Genomic DNA, 14,032 nt, shown 5'->3' with positions numbered 1-14,032 from the left:
ACTGCGGCTCGGCACAAGCTGTGAAGGGCACGGTCCTGCCTTGGGGGTGTCAGGCATGTCACAGAGCATCCCAGCTTTTCCCTAGAGGTATAGGGCAAGGGAAAAACAAGCATCATAGTGCTCAGTACCTCCACCGGGCCCTACTTATTAGGGAGTTTCTCTACCCTGCACAGAGCAGGAAGGGATCAAAGGAAACACCGCATCTCTAACCAGGTAGATACAGAGTTGAGTTGTGCCTCTGAGTTCTTACTCCCACAAGTTGTTGCTACCCATGTTGTATGGCAGATACCACAAAGCTACTTTGGCAGCAGCATTGCAGAAGAGCTGACTAGTTATTCGAGTGGGAAGTGACTCAAGAAGCCTGAACTTGGCTTGGTATAAGTAAATATCCAACTCCTGTTTTCTCCAAATTTCTTGCAGCCACTTGCACAGGCCACCTTTCATTTTTGTTACAGCCATGTCAGTGCATAAATTAGGAGACAAGAATTAGTTGTAGACCGATGTAGTCAGACTTCCCAATTCACCTTTGAGATAGAGCATAGCTACACAGCTCAACATTCATCCTTCCCTCCCCTTTTCCCACCCACTATTCCACACCTTTAACTGTCAGATCCACGAAGATTACAAAGGCAGCAATCTTTATTTTCTGAGACACTTCTGTGCTCACACATAAAATACCCCCAAAACATTAGTTTTGTTTAAAAGTTTCCTTTGACAGTTACAAAGATAAAGAAAAGAGGACAAACGACAAATTACAAGCTGTATTTAGTTCAAAACCCCAGCACAGAGAAGTACTCTTCCCACCTTCCTTTGGCCTCCAACTTTGAGCTCTTTGTAATAACCAGGGTCTCCTGGCTCCCTCTGCATTGTTGCCTAGAATCCAACAACCAGGCTGATTGTGCAAGCTTGAGGGGAAGTCCTGAAAAATGTTCATTGAAACAAGTTGCAGTGTTTGCGTATGGGATTGTCTCATCACTCTCAGCCAACCCTCAATTATGAGGCATTGCTTTGTACACAAATGCGTCTTCCTCTAACAACAGGGCTCTCATTATCAGCACCCTTCTGGGAGTGAATGGAAACATGGAAATAAGGCCCAACATAACCTCTTAGTAGCTGGCAATCTCACAAGATGAGGTGAGATCTCACATCCCACTACCCTTTTTCCCAAATATGCTTTACCACTGTTCAATTTATCCTGGCTATGTGCTCAGTGTAATACTCTGTAAGTTAAAATTAACTTAACTCACCTTACAAAAATAACATAGTTGGGGGATATATATTACTTTTAAACTGTGAGTTTACTAGAAATAGCAAGGAGGGCAGTCACACAACTGGAGGGAAAGCAAGACCTCTCAACAGCAGCAAGCCTTTAAATTATCACAGTTGCTCATGAAATCTCAGTTTAAGCTGCAAGTTACTTAACTTGAGATCTCATTTGCCATACAGAATTAGTGCTTGAAGCTAACACTTCAAGACTTGCAACAATAAACTTTATTTGCCACAGTGCTGTAGGAAACTGACATTTTAATTCCTCAAAGGGACTTTACAGGTAAAAACAGTTCAGAGAACAAGTGATCCAACTCAGTAAAGAAATTTAAGGCATCAATGTTACATTCATCTCATCAACTAACAAGCTGTATGGCACATTGCTGAGTAACCATAAGCTGGCATATTATATGCTCAGAGAACATGGAGTAGTGCCGCACCGCAGTCTAAGCTTCCAAGAGAAAAGAAACCTCACAGCAATAAGCAGAGCTAGGTTTAAAAAAAAAGGACCTTGTTTCTTCTGTCTCCTTAAGCACTCCCACTAAAGACTTCTTCAAATATGATAACCTATCTTTTGCTATCTTCAATCCCCGGCTACATTCCCAGCATAAGCAGCACTGAAGACCTTGTCCTTTTTGACAATAGCACCCAACTTGTAACTCCAAGCCATGTGATTCCTCAGCTACCCAGGTGTGTCTATACTCTGCTCCTTTAACTACTCTAGTTAGTAGCCTCAACAGGAATGGAGGGAAGAGGAAGGTAAGAATTTGCGGCAATGTGAAACTGTAGGAGAAGGAAACAAAAGCGAAATCCTGCCACACTGCAACTATAAATTTGAAATGTCAGATGGGAATGGGGATTACAGCCACAGTGTTCAAATGAGTTATTCTTACTGTAAGAAGTTTTCCAATGCTTGCAATTTTACATCTGATTAAAACTACCTGAAACAGAAACAGGTTAAGTTACAGGGAAATAAATTTTCTTTACTAGATGGACAAGAAATTGAAAGGAAAAAAAATAAATCACTGTCAGCCTTCTAAAATAAGACTATAAAAAAATTAAAACTTGGAGGTCACCCTAGTGGCATCCAATAACACCAGCTCAATGGTTCCACATTAGGGGCCTAAACCAGAATTAGAAATAAAGGGGGGTAACGTCCGACCACTCTCCCATATCCCCATACTGGAACTTCCTGCTCCGCAAAGGGCTGTGGAAGGTGGCATTCCAGGATGGCTCACTGATGTCCATAACATCCACATGCCCATCCAAGTGATTCTGGTGAGCCGACAGTTTACAAATACCCAAACATTTTCAGTCACTTTCAAACTTGACTGAATTGACTTGAGTTGATATAGTGCCTCCACAGTAGCTGCCTCGTTTTTTCTTAGTCTTCTCATGACGAAAAGATTTGCCCTTAGTGAATTTCAGGATATTGTTAGCCTTTTCTCCCCAGTCACCAGCTGCTCCTTTCTGTGAGAGATGAAGGGGAAGAAGAAGAAAAAAAATTCATGTCAATACTCATGAGAGTAAAGGCAATGCTTTGCACGTCATCCTGCCCAGCAAGTGCCAGTGCAGGATCACTAGAGCTGACACCACTCCTATGCACCTCGTGGCAGTGCTCAATGCACTTCCTAACAGCACCTCCTGGTGGAAAAAGTTCCCACCAGAAGACTGCCCAAAAGCACACCAAGGTTGCTCTGGTGACCTATATTTGCAGAGGTCAAGTGTTAGCACTCTGAGCACTACCTAGCCATACCTTTGCATCAAATGAGTTATCAGCAACGCGGGCATCCACTTCAATTTCTTCTTCTCTTACACGTCGAAAAGGAGAAGCTGCCTGTTAAAGAAAATGAGATACAGTAAGTGCATACGTGCACATGCTATTCCCTTGGTGACAGGCTCCTTCCCTCCTTGCCCTGCAAATATGGAGCTCTGTACAGGTCACCTCAATCCTTAGCCATTTCTCAGATTTGTAATCCCTTCTGTTCTTCAGATCAAGCAGCACAGGGACAAGCACATCCAATCAACCTTTGCCAGAATAACACTACGCACATATGTGCATTACCTAGGCTTCTCCAGACAAGATTCAAGTGCTTGAGAAAGGGACGAAAAATATAAATAATTTCTGTGGGCTCCACCCAAAAGAAAAAATCCCACAAAAGAAACCCAACACACTATTGGTTCAGTAGGCAACGACACCTCTCCTACTAGTCAGCAGTCTGCCCACACTCACCCGTTTCACCTTAGGAACGGTGTGTGGTGTTTTGGTTTTGATCTTTGCCTTTTTACTGTCTGGTGTCTCTGACTCCTCAACATCTTCCCTCTTCCGTTTCTTCCTGATCATGCCTGTTAGATGTAGAGCAGTAAAATTGAAAAGGGAGTAACTCCAGTGTTGGGAAAGGTAATAGCATCTCTCCCCCCAAAATGCAGTGCTGACACATGAGAGTCAGTCCCTGCATTATCCCACCAAGAAAACAAACACCAATAGCTATCCTGGGGCAGCAAGGATTTTTCCATCTTATCCTAATGAATAATTACCTTTATATTAATGACTTAGTGAACTCAAAGTTCTGTCAGCTAAAATTTGCCAGTTGTTGGAGTCATCATGTATATACTCAAGCACTCCACTACTGCATTCAAAGTGGTTTCCCTCCTGAATGGAGGAAGATTGTGCACTGGGACACCTGTGGTGTCCCATTCACAGCATAGATAAAGGCCCTCCAGTAGTTTGCCTTGCTCTCACTGACAATCTTCTCCAAGCACAGATGGCAACCACCAACAACCACGGAGAAGAGTGCTCCATGTTATCACACGTTTCATTGCCAGCAGATATATAATACAGACAAAAAGGAACAAAATAAGAACTGGTCCTTCTGCCTCTGTACTGCATTGGTAGTTATAATAGGATACACAAAGCAGACTAAACACTGTTTAAGAATGGCTCCCACTGATGTTTAGCTCAGTAACACATTGACCAACAGACCCAGTTCCCAGACTGTAATACCTCCATTTGCTTTTCCCTTCTCCTCTTCAGAGCTGCTTTCACTGCTGCTACTGCTGTCATCTGCTGGCTTAGACTTCGCATTGTTTGCTGTTGGTGTAGATACTTTTGCTTTTTCTGTGGAAGGAGTGGTCTGAGAACTGTTCTGTGCCCCCTTCCCTGCCTTTTTGGGTTTCTCATCCTCTTCACTGGAGCTATCAGATGAGCTGCTACTACTGCTAGAAGCAGCCGTCTTCTTCCCCACAGTTGCTTTTGCTACCCCTGGAGATTTGCTGGCTGGTTTCGCTGCTGGCTTCTTTTCCTCCTCACTGCTTGAGCTCTCAGAGTCAGAACTGCTTGCTTTTTTGGGCGCTGGGGTAGGTTTGGACACTGGCTTAGTCGCTTTGACAGCTGATTTAGCTGGAGGGGCTTTCTTCTTTTTCTCATCCTCAGAGCTGCTGGAGCTGCTATCTGAATCAGAGCTACTTTGTGCTTTCTTTGCAACAGGTTGTGGCTTCTTTGCCGCAGGGGTTGCTGCTTTAGCTGTGGGCTTCACTGGGGTCTTCTTGTGAGAGCTATCAGAATCTACAACAGGAATCAAAATTCAAGACTCAGCCCTATTCAACACGAAGGCAACAAATTCAATGCTGACACAGCGCACTTCTCTAGCTGCTCAAAACAACACTGCAGTAGGTATTCCCTGTCCAACTGCAGCCTCATATCCAGGCTAAAAACACAGATTTAGGAAAGCACAACATGCAGGCAGTAATTTTTTTCCTTCTATCCCAATACCTGAGCTCTCTGAGGAGGAGCTGGAGTCCTTCTTTGCTTGTCCAGGCTTGACAGCTGCTTTTGCTGGTTTGGAAGCGTTCTTTACCAGAGGTTGTTTAGCTGGGGGCTTACTCACTACCTTCTTCTCATCTTCAGAGCTAGAATCTAAACAAAAGGACATGCCTCCAGTTAATAATCTTATGGTGCAAGTTATTTGAGCAGTGACATGTGCATAAGTCGTGGGAAAATAAAAAGCAAAACTGGTTGTAGCCTAACACTGAGACACCAGGTAACTGGCAATAAGCAGTATTTGATGAGTGGGCAGGGGACAGCATTTGCTTTTCTTTTTTGGGAGAAGTGGAAATAAGGAGAAGTTTAAGTTCTTCATTAATGCACGCAGAAAGCAGCAGATATTTGGAAAATAACACAGGAGAAGAGGTATGGAATAAGGAACTGTAGAAGTACAGATACCACCAAAAACCAGCTCAGGGAGAAGAAACTGAGAAAAGTACTAAAGATCAGAGAACAGGCAAGAAATTAGAAGAGAGAATTGTCAAAAGAGAGAATACAGTGAGGAGGCAACAGATCAGTATCTCTTTTTAGTTTTCTATTTCTTATGACAGATGTGGTTAGTATTCCAAGGGACTGGAAATTTCTGCATGCAAATACTTTATTCACAGCAATCTGGAATACTACGCCTGATCTATTCCAACATTTCTGAACACCTTCTTCACAACAGTAAACAGATCACTGTTTACTTCTGAAAAAAATAGGCAACAAAACCAGAAAACACACACAAATTCCTGCTACTTGTGAAAGGCCCTACAGTCTACTGCCAGCAGATAGACAGGCTGCTATCACCCACAGCCCCTGCTGTGGCATTATGGATTTTGAGATACAAGAACCAGGACACCCCTAAACACTGGGGGAAAAGCGTATTGCATAGGGAGCCAATGAAATACAGCATTGCAAACCCTAAACCTGATCAACAGAAGATACAAAGCATGCTGTCCTGTATTTCTAGGGCAATATTAGAAGGCATCTTTTGAGTCTGTTTTGAAGTTGGTACTGTGGTAGTATTTTTTCATTTCCAGAACTTCTCCAAAAGCCCATAATGGGATAACAAAGTGAAAAGCTTAAGATACGGATCCTCAAAAAGAGTAACCACAAACCTTCCTGGGTAAACTTTCTAAGCATGATGCTCCCACCCCCTCAACTGTCCTCGTTTCAGTTAGGACAGACTTCATTTTCCTCCTAGTAGCTGGTAGGGCGCTATGTTTTGGCTTAGGATGAGAAGAGTGCTGATAACATACTGATGTTTTGTTGCAGAGCAGTGCTTACACCAAGCCAAGGACATTCCAGCTTCTCACTCTGTCCTGCCAACAGGCAGGCTGGGGGTGCAGCAAGAGCTGAGAGGGGACAGACCCAGGACAGCTGACCCAAACTGGCCAAAGGGGTATTCCATCCCGTCTGACATCATGCTAAACAATATATAGGGGTGGCTAGCTGGGGGGGGAGGAGGGCCAGACTGCTCAGGGTTAGGCTGGGCATCGGTCAGCGGGTGGTGAGCAACTGCATTGTGCATCACTTGTTTCGTACACATTAGTAGTAGTACTATTACCATCATCGTTATTATTGTCATTATTATTTTGCTGTCTTAATAAACTGTCTTTATCTCAACTCACAGGCTTCACTTTCCCAGTTCTCTCCCCCATCCCAGAGAGGGAGGGGCGAGGGTGAGCAAACGGCTGTGTGGTGTTTAGCTGCTGCACAACATCAACCTAACAACATGGTCTCAGCTGGTGCCTCACAGTCAAGCTCTGCTCTGTGATGCAGGCTGCTTTTCAATTTCAGACCTTGTTAGCTATGGAGACTGCAAAGCTTTCAAGCTCATATGCTGAAGACCTTTGCAGATACACCACTGCACACCAACTTGGCCAATGCAAACATTAGCAGAAAGCAAAACTGTTGAAGTTACCTGAATCACTGTCTGAACTGGATTCCGCCTTCTTGGTAGTCACAGCTTTGTTTTGTGGGACAGGGGTTGTTTTGGCTACTGCTGCTTTGCCTGCAAGAGCAAGTCTAACATTAATAGGCCACATCCACACCAAACCTTTGTCCCGAAGTCCAAACCTTTCCAGAAAGCTCCCTATTCAGTACACCAGTCATTCAGACAGCATATCAGAAGCCAAGCAAGGATGTGGCCAGCTACACTAATGAATCTGGCTCATTCTGCATAAACCAGAGCCCAATAACTTCTCAAACTGAATAACCCAATTTGCACAGCTCATACCCAGAGCTCATACAGTGGTATGTGTGGGACAGCTTCAAATTACCCAGTCTTCCAGAGAAACAAATAACACAGATCCATCATATGGCTTTTTCAAGGAAGCCAAGAGACTGACAGGGCACTGACTGCATCATACAATACTTCCTTTGCAGTCTCTGCTCCTCACAACATACCTGTTCCTCCCTTTGGGGGCACCTGCTCTGCCTCATCGCTACTGTCTGAGGAGTCACTGCTGTCAGCCTTCTTCACTGGAGCCTTGGTAAGGCCTTTCTTTGTCTGCACAGCTTGAGGAGGTGGTACAGCACTGTACTGACCTAGACAGAGACAGCATAAGATGCCTGTATGGTAATGCAAGCAGCACATTCAGTTGTTATAGTTAGAATAAAACACTTCCGCTACTTGGTTCCATCTACTCCTCTTCTGTATATAATTTTATGTAATTCTGCTTATAATTTGAAAGGTTACACCTGCTCCACACCGCTTCTACTGTGAGTTTAATTCCCCTCTTATGGTTTCAGCTGACCCTACTATCTCTAAGGAAGTCTTCTCCTCTTCTGGAAGAAGGAGAGCTTGCATTTCCAACCTTTCAGAAAAAAATACAGATTTCAATTGTTGCTAGTTTGCATTTACTACTTTCTCAAGTCCTCTGGTTAGAGCACCAGACTTGAGTTTCTATGCTTGATCCTCCACTCCGATCAGCTCTCTACTGAAATCCGAGAAGTGCTACACTACATTGGACATAGGCCCATTTAGGCCATCCGCTGAACTACAACCTAACAGCCCTAGATACTTCAGGGAAAAATAAAAATAGCTTCAAGTGCTGCAGTTACAGAATAACCAAACCACAGACAAATTACCTCCAAAATCCTTGCAGATAGGAAACCTGCAAGATGGTCCAAGACCATCTGAACAGAAAATATGCAGTAAAGCAAGCAGCATCGGAATCTCTCCCATTCCCCATCCTTTACTGAGGATGGGTCTGAATTTTAAACTTAGCATACACACAAAAAATCTGTTCTTTCTGCTTCATGATACTACCACTGCTTAGATGCTTGGGGACAGCAAGATTTGCCTGTGGCTGGCAGCTGGTAGTCCTGCTGTCCTGCGGGAAGTATCCTCCCACATAGCAGTAACAGTGTTAAGTGCTTACCAGACTTTGGCTTTTTTTTTGCAGGTGGCTTTTCATCATCTGAGCTGTCAGAAGAGTCTTCACTACTGGAACTTTCCTTGGCAGGGGCAGGTTTGTTTTTTCCTGGACATGCCTGCGTGGCTACAGGTTTGGGCACAGGTTTCTTGGGAACAACCTTATCACAAGGAGAAAAGATACACTTAAAATCATAATACAGAAAATCTTGGGCATAGAGTTGCAGGAAATACTTTTAAACATTCTCTAGAAAAAAAACCAACAATGTTACAGGTAGCTAAGCACAAAGGATTCATGCAAAAGTGAATATATAATAGAGACTACAATATATTCAAGATACAAGGAGATGTCTTCTGTAGAAAGTAGCAGAAGAAAGCCAGGGCATAGAGAGAACACAATCCCACTATAGAAAGGAAAAAAAGCTGTATAAGAGCCATAAAAGCTGCACTCAGTATCTATGCAGTCTCTAACCTAGTCGTTTCAGTTCCAGAAAGCCAAAGATACACCCAGTGTTACTACACCTCTACAGTCTTCATTAAGTCTTTGACAGTCTAATTTACCTTCTTCGGTGCAGCTTTTTCCTCATCAGAATCTTCACTACTGCTGCTACTGCTGCTGCTTCGTGCTTTTCCATTGACCACCTTGGTGGTTGCCTGAGCAGCTTTACTTCCTTTTGAGAAAAATACAAAGGGATACTAGAAAATATGTTCTGGGAGATGAGGAGTAATTATATTCAGTGTAGTATAAGGTATAGTAGATTAAAAACCAAGAAAAGTCAATAAGAAACAATTAAGGCAGTACTGTGAAGCTTTTGCTTTACCCTTTTAGTTTAGAAACAGTTTACAGAAAAACATCCATTTTAGCTGACTAGAAGTTCCAGGAATACAGACTAAATACCACTTTAAACTTTCTTCACATAAAGAGCAGAGCTGAAGACACTGAGATAAAAGCACAGCATTAGCAGTTAGGGTTGCTGATTGCAGCTACTTATGGCAACAATACAGCATTTGTGACCTGAAGTTTTATTTGCAATCAGTTCTACACCTGACCCATGTTGTAAGCAGACTGTGCTGGAGTGCAAACAGCTGGGACAACAGACTTTCAGACTATGTTAACATGTCTTAGCATGTAGGTATAACCTCCATCACTCCTCCCTGTGCTTTTTTGTCCACTCAGACTCATCATACATAACTAAGGAGGTACCTGCTTTAGGTGTTGCTGGTTTTGGTGGCTCTTTTTTTGGTGGCTCTTTTTTTGGTGCTGCTGCTTCTTCTTCTGAGCTGCTTGAGTCAGAGCTGGAGCTCTCTGCTTTCTTCTGAGGCTGGGTTTTGGTTACAGCTGGTTTTGCTGCAGGTTTTGCACCTTTCTAAACAAAAGGAAGAAAACTGATTAAGTTTTGTAGCAGAGCAAAGAATAAGAGGCTAATAAACAGGACATATATAGGAAGTTCAAACAGCTGGAAGTCTCAGTGCCTAATGGTTACTGTTTGAAAAAAATCTCTGGATAATAGCTTTGCTCTGGGAAGCCTCCCAGAAGTCCATGGGAGGCTTCCTTTGCTCTTCAGTCTCCAGTTCTGACTCCTCAAAATGACGGAGATCTGAGGTTGGTGCTGTGTTCTTTCCCTCTGGGGTCCTTATTAGCTTGAAAATAAGTAACCCTGTTTTGTCTCCTGAAGTATGACACCATTTTTCCTGCCTCTACTTCTCAAAACTGTAACTGCAGCAAGTAAAAAAGGAAGATTCTTATTTTATAGATGCATACAAAGAAGTCTAACTTGTTCTCATGGTTTTAAAAACCCTCCTTTAGAAAAATAAAAGCATCTTATTATGTTGCACCTGCAGCAGTCTATGCCCTTCACAGTACAGGAAAAGCGAGCTCCATTTCAGAGAAAATTTTGCTGGTCAAATTTGCTATTATTGATCATTATCAAGTATGCATTAAAGCAGCTAGAGGCTGACCTTTGCTGGCTTCTCCTCCTCCTCTGAGTCTGAATCATCACTGGAGTCCTCGCTGCTGCTTTCTGCCTTCTTGGCTGAAGGAACTGCTTTTGCCTTGGTGACAGCTGTTGCATTAGCTGCAAATAAAGGACAGCATGCTAACTAGTAAACTAATTCACAACTTTCACACACACATATCCTGCACATCAGGTCAAAAGAATATACCAAGTTCAGTAAACGATGTCTGAACCCCGTAACACTGATCTCTAATTTTTGTTTGTGAAGTAACATACAGCAAGAGCTTCCAAAACAGGTAGGCAAGAAGACAGAAACAGAGATTCATTCATTCTTACGCATTTAAATGTGAACATCTATCAGAAAAAGAAGACCCCATGTAAAAAGAGTCCTTACAAACTGAGAGAACGTTAATTGGCCCTATACACCTTCTATAAATATATATATATATATATGGAAAGCATAGACAAATGAAAGAGCAGTGTAATGCTGTGTTAAGGCTCTGATTAAGCTACACGTGGATGAAGAACTCACTTATCTAGGATGAACGCATACCACAGATGGGAACCACAGGCAAGAAGTTTACCAGAAACAAGACCAGGACACAAACCCAGCCCTTGGTAAGGGCCCTGAACAACTTCAGGTGAAAAGTAGAGCTGAGGTGTGCGTGCAGGCCAAGCAGAGGCTTCAGCCAAAGCCCTCCCCACCCCTCACCTGGCTTCTTGGCCGGGGGCGCCTCGTCCTCCTCCTCCTCGCTGGAGCTCTCCTCGCTGCTGGAGGCCGCCTTCCCCTTGGCGCGGGCTCCGTTGGGGACGAGTTTCCTTTTCTTGGCGGCGGGCGACCTGCGGGAAGGCGAAAGGCAGCGCTCCCACCGCCCCCCCGGCACCCCCCCGGCACCCCCCGTTCCCTCCGCGCCCCCCACTCACTGCAGCCAGTAGCTGAAGATGTCCAGCAGCGAGGCGTGGTTGGGGTCCTGCTCCTTCTGCGGGGGGACACACACACAGACAGCGCTCAGCCCCCCTCACGGAGCCGCCAGCCCCCCCTTTCTTTACGCCCCCCCCCCCCCACCCACCCACCCACCCACCACTCACCGCCGCCGCCTCCCGGGCGAAGGCGCGCGCGGCCGCCTCGAAGCGGTGCTCGCGCAGGAAGCCGAGCACCAGCGGGAACAGGTCGCTGGGCACCGCGCGCCGCGCCGCCATGCTGCGCCAACACGTGCCGCCTGCGCGCGCAGCGCCGGAAAGCGGGGACACAGGGAGGGAGGGGAGGGCTCCGCCCGCGGGGCAGGCGCCGCCGCCATCTTGTGTGTGTGTGAGGGGAGGGAGGGAGGGAGGGAGGGAGGTGGGGAGGGGAGGAAGGGGCTGGCCACACACGCCCGGCCGCCGGCAGGGGGCAGCCCCTGGGCTGGTTAGTAGGGGACTATAAGTAATGCTGTGAGTCTAAGAGGACTGTGAGGCTATACAAACGTACAGCAGTAAGGTTAGGGATAAAGCTCGCAGCAGATATGCCCGCAGAAATAGTCTAAGCAAGCGCTAAAGGGTCAGGTGAGAGCTTAAATGGAGCTCCTGGGCTCAAAGGTGGGGTGGGTGTCACAGGTGAGGCTGGCCAGGTTGACCGTGGGCTGTTGGCGTGCTCAGGGCCCTGATAAGGAAGAAATTTAATTCAGCTGATGTGTAGCGCTGTGGCTTTAAACTAGTGGACCTGCAAGGTGCTGTTCTTGTAGGGTTAGGGAGCAAAAAGCACCTTGTGTATTACTGTGCTGTAACCTTCTCCCATCATGTTAAATGCCACTGTGAGAAATGCTATTAAGTTGAAGGCTTATTCATTAAGCTCTTTTTTTTTTTTTTTTTTTTTTTTTTTTTTTTGGCTGCTCCCACTGTGGTCTGCCCATATAATATATGGGATTGCTCAGATTTATGTTGCAGAAAATAAACTTTCCAGGATCCACCTTTTCCTCTCAGATCTTACAGTTCCTCCTTATTTGGGACTGTAACATGCATCCAGAAGCTTCACCTGTGAAACTCAGCACAAGTTTTGTGCTTGTTTGTGTTAGAAAGGAAGAGGCACAGTCGTTGCTAGTAAAGTGTCCTTAGTTTAAGTCCTGTTATCTAAGTCTGCTGTGAGGAGTCAAGGAGACTACTGGCTGTGTTTTCAGTACTGAAAGATAAAGTGTGACTTTTCATAGACAAAGTTTCTTTCTATTGCCTTTATGGGATCTCAGAGCAGATGGATTAGAGCAGGTTTCCCAGAACACAAGGGAAGCAAGAGAAGAGCCTTCCCATTTTACAGGTGTTAGGGAGTGACGTGTACCTGTCTGCCATGAGAGTCATCAGCTGAACCTGTCCTGTTTCCCTACCAAGTACTCAAATCAAATTGCCTCTAACATCAGTGCACTGTGGGTTTGAGCAACAGCTCCAGCAATTCAACCAGCTACGAGATCTGACCTCCGTGTGGTGGATTTTGTGGGACAGATTTTCAGGAAAGACAAAGTGACATATGTCTTCCTGTCAAGCGTAGCTTGGGTCGGTGCTGTAGTGGAAATGTGGCAGTAGGTAAGGCAGAAATCACAGAATTAGAAGCATCAAGATCAGGGGTTTGTCACCCACAGGGGAACTGGAGGTAATAACATACATCCTGTGGTGAATTGTCGGATGTGCTTTATAAGTCCAGGGTGACATCTCAGCTCTTACGTTGCAGGGTGGGTTAAGGGGTAGTGCTGTTCCAGTGTGGGAGGAGCAGATCATGCAGGTTCCTAACTAAAAAACGTAGTTCAGCAGGGCTCAGGTTTTCTCTGAATTAAAGTTGAGATTTGATTTTCTTTATAGAAGAGGAGAAATTTGATATAGCATGCTACTGTGCACGGAGCTGCAGTCAGTGCATGAGGGCTGAGACCCAGAGAATGCGGAGAGATGACCTGGCTCTTCATCAGCAGAGCAATAAGGCATTTCTGTTGCTTTTTCCCAACCCACAAATTCTTCTTCCATGTCTTGAAGTGAGACCTGCATGTTTTGATTCCTAATGTATAAAGCATCTAGTTGTCATCAGATTTTTTTTCAGGTGGAGGCTGTTGTAAAGGTTGCTGAAACAGTGCACTGACAGTTACTTCACCTAAAGTCCTTTGGGGAGGCATATTAATTTTCCTTTAGTGGCTACAGAGGTTTCCTGTGAGCTTTGCATTGATTAAATAAAATAGTCAGCACCCCAAGTGACACTGGTGCATAGGGAGAAGTCCCATGGGTTCTCGTGGAGCAAGAAGCTGATTCTAAAGCCTGGCAGTGTCATACAAAGGGCTAGCAAAGGGAGAAAGAATTTAAAAGTTGATTCCAAAGAGTATATTGAAATCCTAATCTAATATCAGAGAGACGGTTTTGAGGTAATCTTTTAATGTTTTATTCTGGGAGTTAAAAGATGCACAGCTTGACAAGGGAAATAGCGTGGAACAGTCATTATGGACATATATGTTTATCCATCTATTTTACTTTTATCTATTTTCTAGTATAGAGTATTATTCCATAACATTCAAGGAATTTGGATAGGGACTCTAGCTTCCAACTGATAAGTTTTTGTCCCTTTCTTAAACCAGAAGCGCATTCTGTAGTGGCTCATTTCTACAGCACCCAGCTGTTCTT

The 14,032-nt window shown here is 44.6% G+C and overlaps 1 protein-coding gene across 1 annotated transcript; it reads right to left on the bottom strand.

Annotated features, from left to right (window-relative positions):
- Window positions 1–621: 621 nt before the first annotated feature.
- On the bottom strand, window positions 622–11,709 carry NOLC1 (nucleolar and coiled-body phosphoprotein 1). Its single transcript, XM_084526047.1, has 14 exons — window positions 11,495–11,709; window positions 11,330–11,385; window positions 11,118–11,245; window positions 10,410–10,525; window positions 9,655–9,817; window positions 9,012–9,121; window positions 8,458–8,611; window positions 7,481–7,621; window positions 6,996–7,085; window positions 5,039–5,182; window positions 4,271–4,831; window positions 3,500–3,612; window positions 3,023–3,103; window positions 622–2,736 (listed from the first exon to the last, which is right to left on the bottom strand). Exons 1-14 carry the CDS (start codon window positions 11,603–11,605, stop codon window positions 2,578–2,580), a joined length of 2,127 nt encoding a protein of 708 aa, XP_084382173.1. The 5' UTR covers window positions 11,606–11,709; the 3' UTR covers window positions 622–2,577.
- Window positions 11,710–14,032: the final 2,323 nt, after the last annotated feature.

This window comes from Aythya ferina (genome assembly GCF_964211825.1).
Source record: "Aythya ferina genome assembly, chromosome: 7".
In the NCBI taxonomy this organism is placed as follows: Eukaryota; Metazoa; Chordata; class Aves; order Anseriformes; family Anatidae; genus Aythya; species Aythya ferina.
This window is presented reverse-complemented; position numbering and strand designations above follow the sequence as displayed.